Source organism: Nyctibius grandis, chromosome 13 (genome assembly GCF_013368605.1).
Source record: "Nyctibius grandis isolate bNycGra1 chromosome 13, bNycGra1.pri, whole genome shotgun sequence".
Lineage (NCBI taxonomy): Eukaryota > Metazoa > Chordata > Aves > Nyctibiiformes > Nyctibiidae > Nyctibius > Nyctibius grandis.
Genome location: NC_090670.1, coordinates 1,629,559 through 1,644,220, shown reverse-complemented (window position 1 = coordinate 1,644,220; position 14,662 = coordinate 1,629,559). Strand labels below are relative to the sequence as shown.

General features: G+C 44.0%; 1 protein-coding gene across 1 annotated transcript; it reads left to right on the top strand.

Annotated features, from left to right (window-relative positions):
- The first annotated feature begins 3,234 nt into the window (after positions 1-3,234).
- Positions 3,235-13,557, top strand: ITM2A (integral membrane protein 2A). Its single transcript, XM_068412046.1, has 6 exons — positions 3,235-3,385; positions 6,657-6,788; positions 7,009-7,197; positions 8,556-8,666; positions 9,784-9,934; positions 12,475-13,557. Exons 1-6 carry the CDS (start codon positions 3,302-3,304, stop codon positions 12,561-12,563), a joined length of 756 nt encoding a protein of 251 aa, XP_068268147.1. The 5' UTR covers positions 3,235-3,301; the 3' UTR covers positions 12,564-13,557.
- The last annotated feature ends 1,105 nt before the right edge of the window (positions 13,558-14,662 follow it).

Below are 14,662 nucleotides of genomic sequence, written 5' to 3'. Positions count from 1 at the left end.
GAGAAGGTCTCCTTCATAAAGGAGAAAGTTTGTAGTTTCTCTTTCATTTTTAACAGTCCTACGTGACACACTTATTGTTTACATTTTGTGGTCCTTCTTTCAGTAATTATGCTACTCATAAAAAATTTCAATTGGTAGATATAGTGTATATTTAAAGCTATTATTAATTACATGTATTAATTATTGTTTCTCTACGTGTGTTACCTCGAGTCTGGGCTGGGGCTCAGCTGTGCAATGCTCTGTGTTTGTGTAATGCTCTGCGTAGGGGACAGCCCTTGTACCTGTGAACTTGTGTAACGTGCAGTGAGAGTATGAAGCTCATGCTCAGTGAATATGAACTTCAGGACTTCACTATGTACGTGGATTCAGGACCAACAAAAAACTTAAACATGTGCTTAACATTAAGCTGTGAGTGACCATTTAAAAGCAAAGTGTGTGCTTACATGTCTTGCCAGGCTGTAGCCCTCCTCATCGCAGGTTTGTTTGAACTGGGACAATATACACGACTGAAGATTATGCACATACATAGTACCTTCTACTTCAAAGTCTGAGAATACTTTGCAAACTAGGACAAATATAATATCATATTGTTCCCAAAAGGTAAGGAAGTATTCTCCTGACATACATGAGGAGGAGATAGAATAAACATGAGTGTATTTTAAAGTCTGTGGTTTTTAAAAAGTACATTAAAATACTTTAAAAATTCCTACACAGTAAAAATTATTTTCAGTGCTAGGCAGGATCGCTCAAAAAGATGCTTCAAGTGGCATTATCTGCTGAACCAATGACTGGTCCAGTAAAAGATACTACCTCACCTCACAAACGTTGTTCTTCAATATTCTTAGACTGTCTGAGCTACTTACATCACCACTACCACTAAGAAGGGAGGTGTCTGCGTTTCACGTCCCTTTTAAGAAATACAGTTTGTCTGTATTTTCAGACGAAAGTCTGAAAGAAAACTGGGCCAGTACTAAGAGGCTGATGCAAACGCATTTTCATGGACATCTCTAATATTTATTCGTTTGAACAGCCTGATGATTTCAGGATGGTAAAAAAATCCGAATTTTCTTATGTCTATGTAGCTCAGGATGGAATTTGTCTTCCCAGACCTGGTACTTCAGATTGCAACTGCTCTAAGACATACAGTCAGATTATTGTAGGAGGAGCTTTATTTGGAAAGAGTAGTTACCGACTGAACTGGCAGTTATTATCAGGTGTGTACAGACAGGAAAAATTGTTTGATGCTGGAACAACTTTGTCCTGGACACTGCACATTTTATATAAGTTTTGAACATGTTAAGAAAAATTATTGTCACAGGTGCTACAAAGAGAAATGCACAAAAATAATGACAAATCTTATGAGGGTTCCAGTTTTGCAAATTCAGTGAATGCTGATAAATGTCAAAAAAACTTCATATTTTTAAATTTTTATCTGAGCACAGTATTTCAAGGTGTGTCCATCCCTTGCAACAGATCACAGAACACAGACAGTGAGCAAGCTGGGATGTACAGACACTAGTCTTGATAAATAGCAAGGGTCTATCTCAGTTTTATTTCTGTGTTCTTTTTCAGGTAAAGGTGTTGGGTAATTGGAAGATAAAGTCAATTTGTTTAAGCATGAAGTAATTATGCTAGCTTAAGATACTGAAAATGATTCTTATAATAGATAAACTGCCAGGTTGTAGAGTTCAGATATTGCATCGGCCGTACAGGAAACTTATTTAATCTGGCTTCAAATCTGTGTTTCAGGGGCTTTGATGAGAGTATGGCTTAACTTACTCCTAACATGCTAAAGCTAGGAAGTATGAAAATTAATTTTTTGCTGGTTTCCTGGTAAATTGAGGTAAAAGTGTTTTCTGTTACTAGGCAAAGTCAGGCTAAATAGACACAAAAGGCTTTGTTCTCTGAAGTCAAAGGCAAAATTCTTATTAACATGAAAGGGAGCAATATCAAACCTATGATCTTGAAAGGGAATAACAGTGGTCATGCATCTGTAGAGTAACAGGAACATGCTTTGAACGTTGGAATACACGCTGCATTTTGTTTACGCTTAGAAGAATTACTTATTGCAATATTTGCATAGCATTCAGTTCTGTTTAATTACAGCTGTCTGCGAGGAAGGTTTCAATGGTGTAGGCACCAGATTTAAACCAGATTTCTTTCTAGAGCTGTGAAGTCAAATTCCAATGAGAGGGACGCAGACTTTCATCCATATGAAGGAGAAGATCGTTTCAGACAGTCTAGTACATGAAGCCTTTTCTTCTTCTCCCCCTTTGGAGACATTAAATGAACGGTGGTGCCTTGTCTGTCTCCTTGGCTCTTAAAGATCCCTTCGGGTGTATTTCACAAGAGAAGGGAGGTAGCTTGTCTAAAATTATCCCTGTCCCTGTGCCATACTGAATGTGGCCCAGAGACACCTCCTTTTCACCCGCCATGCACTCCCAGTGTAAAATACAGAGAATTAGACATTTGTATGATTGTCTGCACGAGTAGTGCACAGAGCTAAAAGGGAAGATGATGACTGCTGTGGAGGCAGACTCGAGAAACGTGCAGCGGACGCTGCCTTCTGCCGCCGCTCGCTGCTGTCCCCTCACCGCCTCGCCCCCCACACCACAGCCAGCCTCTCCTGGGTTTCAGGTTGGTTTAGGATGCAGGAATTTGGTGCCTGCTCTTTTAAGGCAGGAGTTTGGTGCCTGCCCTTGCCTGTGGAGCTCCACGCGCAGCCATGGTGTTTCTAGAATGCTCCTTGAGAATAAAGGCCGCTTCAGCGAGGCCTGCGCGAGGGGCCAGCGTGGCGGGCTCGGCCTCAGCACAGAGGATTGGTGTTCCCTGGCTGATTGCACACCTAACTGCTCAAAGGACCTGATCAACTCTTGCAGGGTGCCATCCTGCACACAAACATGAAGAGAAAAGAAAGTTTCAGACACCCCCAAGGAGTTTATGGCATTTTTTGGGGTCAAGCAGCCTGCCCACTGTAATGGCGCCCAGGCGCCATTACATTTCTAATTCAGCATTATTTTCTGAGGGGACGTAGGAGGCTTTTAGGGCTGAGACGGGACGCCGGCACCCTGCCAACGGCTCAACGGCCCGGCACGGGGAGCGCCGTCCGGGTCTGCCCTTGCCCGGGCTGAGCGCCGGGGGCCCGCCGCGGTGAGGCGCCCGGCCTGCAGGGGGCGCGCCTCCCTCCCCACCACGGCCGCGCGGGAGGCGGTGCCCGGCGGGGGGCGTGGCCGGCCCGGCGCGCCCCGCCCCGCCGCGCGGAGTCTCCTCAGCGGGCAGGCGGCGGAGCGCAGCGGGCGCCATGGTGAAGATCGCCTTTAACTCCCCCTTCGCCCAGAAGGACGAGCCCAAGAAGGAGGCGGCCGAGGCGCTGGTGGCCGATAAGGTGCGGGGAGCGGGGTCTGTGCGCCGCCGGGTCGCGGCGGGAGGAGCGGGGCCGAGGGGCGGCGGTGTGGGGGGGGGCAGGAGGAGGTGGAAGCCGCCGCCGCCGCCGCCATCTTCTCGCGGAGGCAACGGGCCGGGGGACGGCAGCCGCCAGCCCGCAGAGCCCCCGGCTCGCCTGGCCGCCGCCCCGCCGCTCCCTTCGGCGCTCCCCGGCGCTGGGGCAGCCTTCGAGCGTGGGGCCGGGCGCTCTGCGGTCAGCGCCGGGGTGGGGAGGGCGTGAGGGGCTGCCGGGCGGTGCGGGTCTGAGAGGGCCCGAGCGCGTCGCGCTGCCGCAGCGGTTTGCGGTTCCCTCAGCGCGGCCGTTTTCCCAGCCCGGCTGCCGTTGCGGGGGTGGGCCCGGGCGGTGCCGAGCTGCGGGCTGCCGTGACATACCCGGGACAGCCTCGGGCCCGCTCGCAGGGGCAGGCCCGGCTGTTTATCTCGCAGCTGGGCCCGTGCCAGGGCTGTGCTTCCTGACGGGGTTTTAAACCTTCGTAGCTCGCAGGCGGGCGAGTCCTGCGCCCTGGCCAGCTCCGGGGCTCGGCGCAGGGAAAGTGCCGTGCCCTCGGCTGCAGCCCGGTTCCCCCCCGCCCCAAGGAAAGAGCTGGTTTGCGTCTTCAGAGCAGAGTGGGTCAGGGCTCATCCTCCGCTCGCTGCTGCTCCGAAACCCTCGTAGGCAGCGAGCTGGGGAGCGGCGCTGCGGTGAGGTGTCTGGGCTGCTGGTATGTCTAGCTTAAATTAAGAAACCTGCCATAAAGGGTTTTAAATAGAAACCCAGGCGAGTACCCTGTGGTTGCTTTTCCTTCCTAACGAGTTGCCGTGTGGCTGACTTGAATTGAACTTTCCAAATCTGTGGGAGACTTTATTTTGAAGATGTCTTGCTCAGCTGCTGACGTCTTTAGTCAGGTGAAGAAGATCAGCGTCTAGGTAAATAAATCAGTAGCTCTAGAGGAGCAACATGGGATGGACCGACTTTATTTGTAATCAGGGAGTGGGACTATTAAAAAAAACAAAAAAAACCACAAAAAAACCCCAAAAAACAAACACACACCTGTGGACTTGGGCTCTAGTGTCTTTTATTTTTTTTCCCCCTTCTGAGCTGTAATCAGCCTTCCAGACTACAGAGCCTCTGCCCCACCTGCAATAGCCTCCCTTTAAAGAGGGAAGGGATGCAGAGTGGTGTAACTGCTCAGTGGACTCTTGAGCTCTAGTTGTGTGTGTGCACAGTTAATACAGTAGCAGCAAATTACTAGATCAAAAAGGAGGGAGAGAAAGGGAAACGGTGTAGATAGGACTGATGTAAATTTTGAAAATGTCATTAGTCTGGCTAGTTTCTTGTAGGACAAACTCATGAGCTACTCCTGAGGTAACTTGTTACATGTATTTTTACTAGCCTTGTACCATGCCAGTTCTGAGCATAATAGTTCCACTTACACCCTTTCTTCTCATCTCATGATAGCTGCTCTTCCCAGTTTAGAAGCCATGCACGCTGTTTGGTTATACCTGTCACAATATTCTCTGTGTTTGCGCATGTGTACTTGGTTTTTTAACAGCTCTTCACCTGACTTCAGGGCTTAGAGTTGCATGTTAACATCAAGTTCACAATTTTACTCCAAGACAAACTTGTTCTAGTGCTTGTTAATATCTCCTTTTGCTGGAATATTTGTGCAGAGCAAACAAGCTTAATGGCTAATGTTGGCTGAAACAGCACAATAAAACTCTCCTAGAATATCTGCACGAAACTCTTGAGCTTGCAGAATACACTCCCTGCAGATTCTTTGGAGCAGACTGTGTCAACAGTGTCTCTCGAGCTAGCTGCAGACATTAACACAAGTGATTTTTCTTCTCCTCTCCTAGTTTGCTTTGCTTGTTACTGCACTGCTTAGAACTGCATTTTCTTTGCGGTTTTTTTTTTGACATTTATTATTTTTGAGCAGAGGGTTTGTAACCTACTGGAGCAAAGTCTTGGTATAGTGTCTCTCTTATCAGCTCTGCCAACTCTTCTCATCGCCATTGCTGCTTAAATGATAAATACTTTTGCTTTGTTTGAAATGTGTGTAGTGCAAGTGTAGCTAATTACATGTTGACATCATCCAAGGGCTAAGGGTGTCTGTGGTGCCAAAACCTGCTGCAGAGTGTTGTGTTCAGGTAATGATAGCCTAGATGAGTAAGTTACTGAAAGGTGTAGATGAAGGTGGCAGAACATGAGGAGAATTAGCCTTGATCTTAAAAGCAGTCTAACTCTGAAAGGTGTTTTTTACATAATGGCATATAAATGTGGCAAAATTCTGACTTGAAACTGTTTTTTGACAAATGCTTAACTAGCCCGTTGTGGAGCCTGTGTCTTGCTGAACCAACATTTTTCTGTTTGGAGGATGCGAGAGTGGAATGTAGGAGTATTGACTTTCGCAAAACAGCCTGGGTTTTGTTTCAGTACTTGCGCAGCTGATGCGTTTGAGTTTTACGCTGCTGTATCTTGCTGAGCGTGGAAATATCTGCAGCCTTTGTACTGATACTGTGGCTCGTTGTGATCACAGGTCTCTTAAATATATTGTGTTCTACAGGAGTGCAAATAGGGGGACCCAAATAAAGAAAGGCCGTGGAAGCTGCTGTGCTAAATCTAGCTACTGACTTTAGGAACAACGTGAAGGAAAAGATCTTTTGCTGTGAAATCCAGTTTTCCTTCCTGACCAGTAGAAAGAGCAGGTCTTGAAAGTGAGCTGCTAAATACCAGAGTCATGAATCATTAAGGGGACATACTTGGCCAAATATATAGATTATCTAAACATTTGATTGTTTTTTTTTAAGATCCCAAAAAACAGTGTGTGTTTGCCCAAAGGGAATTTGTCTTCTGATTGTTTAGTATTTGGCATTGCTTTTGCTGTTCTCCTCTCAACTTGGCTTACGTGAGCCTTTCACCTGGAAATCTAGAAGGGCACTAAAACAACTCTTGTGTGTTTTACAGCTTGCAATTCAGACACGACCACTAACTTTGCAATCAGTATTACATAGCTCATCACCACGTTACATGATGGTGATAGTAGTTTCCTCTGGATGCAGTAATCTTCTGTTTGAGAGAACACTGAGTGGGGAAAAAACAAGTCACAGAACTAAAGAGATAAGTTTCAGGCTGCTAGAGACAAAACTTCCGTGGGAGTAAAGCAGTAGGTAACAGCTTACTTTAAATTCAAAGCAGTTACACTTTCAAAGTTCTCATCTCTCTCTATTTAAAGGATCCAGAAGTTGCCACACATAGAGGTGAAAACTCATCTGGAAGATGTCTGTTGACTCTGCTGGGTCTAGCATTCATCTTGGCAGGAGTTGTTGTTGGTGGAGCCTGCATCTACAAGTACTTCATGCCTAAGGTAATGTGAAAGTTCTTTTTTCTTTAAGCATCACCAAATAAAAAAGGTGTAATTATAAATGGGTTACTACTCTAATAGAAAACCTGCAATAACTGAGACATGAAGACTACCATGTCCTTTATAAAAGCTCCAGATGTGACAGACCTGTGCTTTGTGCTAGAAATACAGTTCTAAAGCAATGTTCACTGGAAAAATAACGAGCCTTGCCCTTACCTTCCAGCATAAGGTGTACCGTGGTGAAATGTGTTACTTTGAAAATGAGAATCGTGATCGCACGGCAGAACCTTATTTCCTCCCTATTGCTGAAGAAGCTGACATCCGAGAAGATGATAACATAGCCATCATCGATGTGCCTGTCCCAAAGTTCTCGGACAGTGATCCAGCAGCGATCGTTCATGACTTTGACAGGGTGAGTGTATGTGAAGTGGTAAGAAATAACGAGTCCTGTTGCTCACTGGGAAACTGTGGACTGGATGGTAATCGTAACAGCTCCAGGGTTTTCATTCTTGAGACCTTTAAAGCTTACTGTCAATGCAAGCTGCTCTTTGGGGATGGGTTTAAGCATGGGAAATCTGATCCTTTTAACTCTATAATAGTAGACTTAACTTCTGCAAGGGAGGAGTGGTACAAGAATGTTAGAGGAGTTCACACCCACAGTGACTCTAACTGGATGGTTTCTCAGGACAGTGCATCTCGGTGCTATGCAACTTTAAATATTGTTGCCCATAGGGTGTCTGGAAGTGGCACTTGCTGTTTGGATAAGAATCCTGTGTAAACAAAATTGAGGGTAGGAGACCACTGTGTGGGTTAAGAAACAAGGCAATTGAGGATTTGGTCTAAGGTTCTGCCAAACTGTGCTACAGCAAAATGTAGAATTCCAAACAAGTGTGGGCTCCTTCTCCTTGGATAAGTGAAGTGAAAAATAGCTTCAAGTGGCTGAAACCTAGAACTTGAAAATGCTGTATTAGTTGGATGTGGTTTCTCTAAAGTAAAGATGAGAGGGTGGTTTTAATTTGAGTTTTTAATTTGACTTAGCTGTAAAAGCTCTAGTAGGTTGTTAGTAAAGCAAACCTTGGCAGTGCAGATGTTATCATGGTAAAGACACTAGAGCTGACCTCTGTACGTGCTGCCTTAACAGTAGCGTGGAATGCCACGCAGCCGAGCTGTGCTACCTGGGATCACAGGATCTGCACCTTTTATCTGTGCTGTCTTGACAGAATCTTGGCCCTAACTTCAAGGATTTGGGCAACTTGAGAACTTCAGTTGATTCTGGCTACGTGCTGTGCAAAGTCATAATAAAACAAGTAGATGTGTTGATAATTTTAGTCTGTGCAGTTCTTGCACTCGGGGGTAATGCCGATGGGACTTTTCCTGAAGAACTACTTAAAGGGAGTGATTGCTTGTCAGCAGCTGGATACCTTTTGTTTGCACTGTGCTTAACTGGATTTCATCAGTTACAAAAGCATACTCCCAAATACTTTCTCCATATTTATACAAGCTGTAATCATTTAGAATGATGATAGAAATCACTTTTATGGTCAGCTCTTACTTCTTTATAAAAGTCCTGTTGTAAACCATAGCTAAAACCACTTTGTTTGCAAAAGTGGGAATAACTAAGTTCTTGCACTAGACATTCCTGAATGCATTGCTTTGATACTGGCTGTGCACCATCTCCAGCTTTTTGAGCTTCCTTCTTAATCCTTGTAGAACTGTGTTCTAATAATCAAAGGCCACACTTAATTAATTGACAGTTTGTTTTCAAAATAGCTTTTGACGGCGTATCTTGACTTGCAACTGGGTAACTGCTACGTGATTCCTCTGAACACATCTATAGTTATGCCGCCAAGAAATTTGATGGATCTCTTCGCAAAGCTGGCGGTACGTGGAAACTCCACTGTGTAGTTATGCTGACAAGATCACTTTTGATAAGAATGCTGGGTGTTGCTCCTGAACTACGGTCTCTTGCTAGAACAGTCCTCTTGCTATCAAAGTACATAATCCCCCTGGCTCAGTCACTGTGCTGAAGTTAAGGCCAGCTGTCAGTGTGTATTATGTTGAGTAGATTCATGCTTAATGCTCTTATTAATACCTAGCTTTATGAAAGCTGAAAGCAACTAGCAAATAAGGTTAAATTTAGCCATTATCAAGAAATTTGATAAAGCTCCAAATATCATTGAAAACCTAAACCTGAAAGTTCCTACCGGAAAGCTCGCTTACCCCGTGAGAGTTCTCATGAAAAGAACAATGCGAACTTGTTCTTCTGTTTTACTGGCACTGTAGTTTTGAGCTCTCTGCAAGCACTTTGACTCTTCAGTGACTCAAACTGGTATTTTTCCAAGATGACTTCTGGGTCAAGTTGATAGAGCTTGCTGCTACTTTCAAATTAAATGCAATACCAAGCTATTGTGTGTCAAATGCACTTTTCAAAAAAGTCAATGACTTCTCTACACAAAGTGCTAGAGGCCACCTGATCTAGCTTAGCTTGTTTCATTAGCTTCATGGAGATGAGCTTTAAATGCGTCTCCCTGCCCCCATTTTTAGGAGTTGGTCATGAGGGGTGGGAAGTAATTTCAATCGTGCTGTGATCTTGTGGTGAAGACTTAACTTTTGTAGGTTGCACTGCTTTTTTTTTTTGTATTAGAAACATATTGCCTCAAACGTGTAAACTTTTATAATTCTTTTTCTCCTCTTTTAACTGCAAACTTTGTTGCATACAAATAAACTTGAACAGGTTCTATTTATGTTTGCTTTATGTGAGGTGGGCAGTGTTAAGGTTAACTATGATTTGTTGGGATGTAACTGCAACTGTTTGAAATAGCCTTTGTCAGTTTTTAACTTCTCTGGTATGCAGCTGTTCCAGACTAGCATATCTTAGTATTAAAAAGAAGGAAGCTGAAATCTACTGCTTGAAGCTCTTCCAAAGCAAAGACTAAAACGTAGTGATGTTTGTCCGTTGGTAGCAGAATACTGTATCTCTAGGTTTTTTCTCTTTCAGACTGGCTCTTACTTGCCTCAGACCTACCTAGTCCGTGAAGAAATGGTGGTTACAGAGGAGATAGATAATGTGTCTGATTTGGGTATCTTCATCTACCAACTCTGTGTTGGGAAACAGACCTTCAGACTTCAGCGCAGAGACCAGATAACGGGTAAGTTCCCTTCAGGAAAAAAATAAATCTGTTCTTTGAGTAGGGAAAGGGTAAATACTTCAACCTTCGGAGTTTTTAGACTTGGAATTCTTGCGTGTTCAGCATGAGCTGAGACAACTGCTAGAACTGATGGGTATTTTCCCCTACTTTCAAGTATGTATCTGAAGTTTCATTCGAATGTGGTGAGAGTGAGTTTCAGTTATGTAATTAGAGATTACATGCCCAAACCAAATTTGAACTTAAGCCTGCTTCTGTTCCATCTTTTGGTTGAAGTTGTAAGTTAGTTTGGCCCCAAAATTCATATAATCCATCTGATAATGTGAGTCTCTGTAGGTGCAGCTTAGTCTGTCGCTGTCCTGTCTAAAACTGGGTTACAGGAGCACCAAGTGAAAGCATTATCTTCTGGTTCACTTGCTCTGGGGGAAAAAAAAAAAAAAAGAAAAAAAAAAAGGAACAAGTAGCTCCGGACATCACAGACTTCCTCTCTAAAAGAGGAAGAACACTTCATAGGAACTTCTGAGCTCTGTTTCTTTATTGCTTGTATCGTTGTGCCACCCTCCTGCCATTCTGTGAAAAGGGTTGAGTCGGAGATGTCGGTGGTTTGACATCCTGGCAGGAGGCCTGGAGTACAGAAATCTGATGCTATGAATTTTAGTTCACTGTAGTTCTCAAAGTATTTCATAGTTTGCTGCTCTCACCCAACAGGTAGTGAGCTAATCCTTTGTCAGTTACAGCCCTTCAGAATGGAAATGTTTGGGTTGTCAGAGCTCTCTGCTCTGTTTTTCCTGCCAAGCTCTTAGGCAAGAGTTTCTTCAGCCCAGTTACAGCTTGCAGCGTCAGGAGCCACATCTGCTGGTTGCTAGAGACTGCATCCTTTGCTAGATGGAAGCCTCTGTATGTGGGAGCATAAAACTGGTCCTGTGTAGCTAAGAGTCTAGGGCACATGAAGAAACAGTAACTGTTACCTTTGTGGGAGGGAGAGGCACGTGTCTCTTCCCTGTTGTGAAGATCCTTTTGGTAACAAGTCTAAATTGACAGCTGCTGTGGCTGAAAGACTGTAGTCTACAGACAATGCTGCGAAGAGTGTTTATGAATCCTTAAGTCATCTTGCTGGAGCATGTTGACCTCTTCGCTGCACAGTAAAAGACTTCTACAGAATACTTGCACAAAAGGATTCTAGTAAATGAATAATGCCTCTTGGTACAGTTTCTGTTCTGTAACTAACCTTGATTGCCCTTGGGGGGGGTCAGGAAGTCTAGTCAAATGGAAGATGGCTGTTGAGGAGAAAATTGTTCAGGGACAAGGCTTGTCGTGCCTTCCTGATCAGATTTCTAGCACGCCTTTCTTCTAGTGTGTACAAGCCATGCACATGTAAATAATTAGACTAAAACGGATGAACTCCTGTAGCTTCTGTGGAGAAGTCTTCTCGTTTAGCTGGTGCTGCATTGGCTCTCAGATTTTGTAGAGTTCGTGGTTTCATCAGTTAGATCAAACTGACCTCAGGTTCTGCGGCAGTTCCCTGGAGCTGTAACTGAAGGCATGTGAGAAACCCCAGACAGGTCATCCTGACTGTTCAGTTCTGTACCCAGTTAGCCATTGGAAACTTTTTTGCTTGTACAGGTGTTAAGGCTGAGGTGAATTGAAGGGCAGACTATATTTTAGGTGTTTATAAGCTAAAGCAGTGCCCTGCTGGGTTTGGTTGAAGAGCTGATGCTTTTAGACTTCAATGGATAGCTTCTATTGCTTGCTTTGGACAATTCTCTGCTTATTAAAAAAGATGTAAATCTTTCTTCTCTAATTGTTGTATATTGAAGTGCTTTAGTTGAGCAGCTTGTCTTTGACAGCAGGACTAGTATATTCTTGTCTCCTAGTAAAGATTCACAGCCGATAACAGGTAAACTGCCTGTGTCAGATCCAATGCTGGCAGGTCCCGAAATAGAGAAAATCACTTTAATAGTGTTAGGAAAAACTTCAGTAAGATCATCAGCTGAGTGGCAAATCCTCCCAGGGCTCTCATCAGGGTGAAGATTGCTCTGTAGAAGCACACTCTGTGTTAATACATGTTGGGTGGGGGGAAGTGCTGGTAAAGAACTCGGGATTTTTTCTGCACCCTTTCTGAGTTGTTGTTGTTTTTGTTGGTTTTTTTTTTTTTTAAACTCTTCTCCTGTAATTTCAGTCTGCTTTGCTCTTCCTTTTCTTTGTGGTTAGGAAGGGCTAAGAGAAACTTTGCCATAAACAGTCTATTTAGTATTGTCTCTTCCCTCACTAAAATAGCGACAAGGATACTAGAAAAAGGTGTGTGCTTGCTTTGTCCCCTGGGTTGTATGTGGCCCCTCTTGTGTTACAGTTCTGAAAATGAGGGAGGCTTTCTGACAGAAAAGAAACTGATACCAAGCTCTGGTGGCAATTCGTGGCTGTAGAAACACTGTGTACTGAACGATCGTGTCTTGCTGCTGTTCATCATGATACAAAACCTGTCAATACTTGCTGCTGGGTTCTAGATCTGCTTTACTTAGGCTCTCATCTTCTCTCGTCCCCAGGTCTGCAGAAACGTTCAGTGGAGAACTGTCATTCAATCAGACACTTTGAAAACTCTTTCGTTGTTGAAACAAAGATCTGTCAACAGTGAAAGGTGTTGGATGGGAGGTGACTAGTTCACACCTTCATTGAGAAGTCCGAGCACTAGACGTCGACTTCTTAAATTAAAATGTGCAGTGATAATCAAAAGCCTTATGCATTTTCTGTGTATTGCTTGTATTTCAAAAGACAAAGTCACCATTTCAGCTTTCTTTGATCCTTGGTATAACTTCTTAGTTGTCTCATGTAAAACTTAAATTTGAGTAAGGTTTTTTTTTTTTTAGAAGGTTAATATCAGTTTATCTGTTGAATGTGTTTGATTTAGTGTAATCTGGGAATGGCAGAAAAATATATATATACACAAATGTTAACCAATTCCTTGGCTGGAACCCATTCTGTTCACCTTAACTTTCACAGAATGATTAATATGAATAATCTGTGGTTTGCACATCTTGTGTAGTTCTGTAGAATAGCTCTGCACTCCGTATCCTGGCTAAAACACCTTTTGATGCCTGTCATTAAAGGTTTATTTTAACTACCATGTGTGACGCATGTAAAATCCAACCTCAGTGATCCTAAACCTCTAACACTACCCTCTTTCATTTTGTGCAATTACTGTATTGAATTCGTATGTATATTTGGAACCTTCCCCGAGCTTACGTTTAATTCTTCTACCTTGGTTTGGTTTTGTGGTATTTAGTTGTTAGATTCGGATAGAGCTGCTCTTAAAGCTTGTCAGTATTTTTGGTTATGAATTGGTTTATCCTGTAACTTCCTATTTCAAGAACCTGTTCTGGTGTAGCTCACTTGTGGATGTGACTGTAGTTGTAAACTTAAACTACTCTGGCTTATATAAACTTTTTAGATCAACTTTTTATGAGCAAGTAGCATTACTACTGCAGTCAGAGCATTGTTCCTTTTTTTGAAAGCTGCAGTATAAAGATAACGAAGAGTTAGTGTCCTGCAGTTGATGGACTTGAGAGTTTTATTAAGGGACTTTATATTGGCATAAATTCTGCAACCCTATAATAAATGTTTCTCTAAAAGTTTGGCGTTTGTGTGACTTCATGGCTCTCGGAGGCAAGAGTGCAGTGCACTGGTACATGGCCCGTGTGGGGACGATGGGTGTGGGCCTGGGGCAGCACGCAGTGCTCTTCCCTCTTACTCTTCTTACTCACCTGTTTTTCAGCTTGTGAAGCCGAATTTCCTCTTCCTGTTGCTGTGGAAATGCTTTGTGGTGCAAAAGGAACTTGGAGAACAGAGGGAGAAAGAGACATCATACTTTGAGCTTGATCCTCCAAAGTATGAGACATCATACTTTGAGCTGAATCCACTGAGCAGAGTTCTGGCGTGCGGGCAGGGACTGTCAGTGGTGGGATAGCACAGGAGGGATCCTGTAATTCATCCACTTGAATATTGGTGTTGATGAGGCTGGTGGTTAAAGGTATTCTTGCCTTTGTGTATTTATGGCAGTGTTAATGAGAAGGCATTTTAGCATATCAGAACAAGACAGCAGAGGGTTAATCAGCATATTGTAACAGCTTTCACCATTCAGCCATGAGCTTTGCTGTGCTTTAAGCACGGAGCCATGAGAGTGCTGTGGTGAGATTTCTGTGCCTGGCTGCTCAAATAGCTAAAATTGCTCTTGAACCCTTCTGGCTTTCCTGGACAGTAACTTGGATTATACAACTGGAAGTAAAACAATAAGTAGGCTTTGGGCGCTAAGAACCAGGGAGTGAGAATTGACTATAGGAGTAGCTGCTCTCATCATTGTTTATGAAACTGTGCAGAGGAAAGGAGTAGAGCACAGCAGCTGGGCAGCAGGGGATTCTGCTGCCTTGTCTTGGAAGGTAACACAGCTTTTCTTCCGAGGCACGTGGCAATTCAAGGGACGTGCCCCAAAACTAGCTCCTTGGTCTGGTTGGCTCTAAAATAGTATGTGTAGGAGAGCATTTCATTGTGTACTTTGCTGAAACAGAATGCTGTGGAAAGCTGGAGTTATTGTCACCGGGAGTCAGGTATGCTTTAGGTATGTGCTACTGGGGGAAGCAGCTGCACTGACAAGTTTCTGCTACAGCCTTGCTATGTGCTTGGGCAAGTTACTGTCGTCGTGATCTCCTCCTCCGGATTGTCTTGGAGGATAACGAGGGT

Coding starts and splice junctions, on each gene's coding strand:
- ITM2A (XM_068412046.1), top strand. CDS start 3,302: ATGGTGAAGATCGCCTTTAACTCCCCCTTCGCCCAGAAGGACGAGCCC. Junction 3,386..6,656: donor AGGCGCTGGTGGCCGATAAG/GTGCGGGGAGCG, acceptor CTCTATTTAAAG/GATCCAGAAGTTGCCACACA. Junction 7,198..8,555: donor TCGTTCATGACTTTGACAGG/GTGAGTGTATGT, acceptor TTTTCAAAATAG/CTTTTGACGGCGTATCTTGA.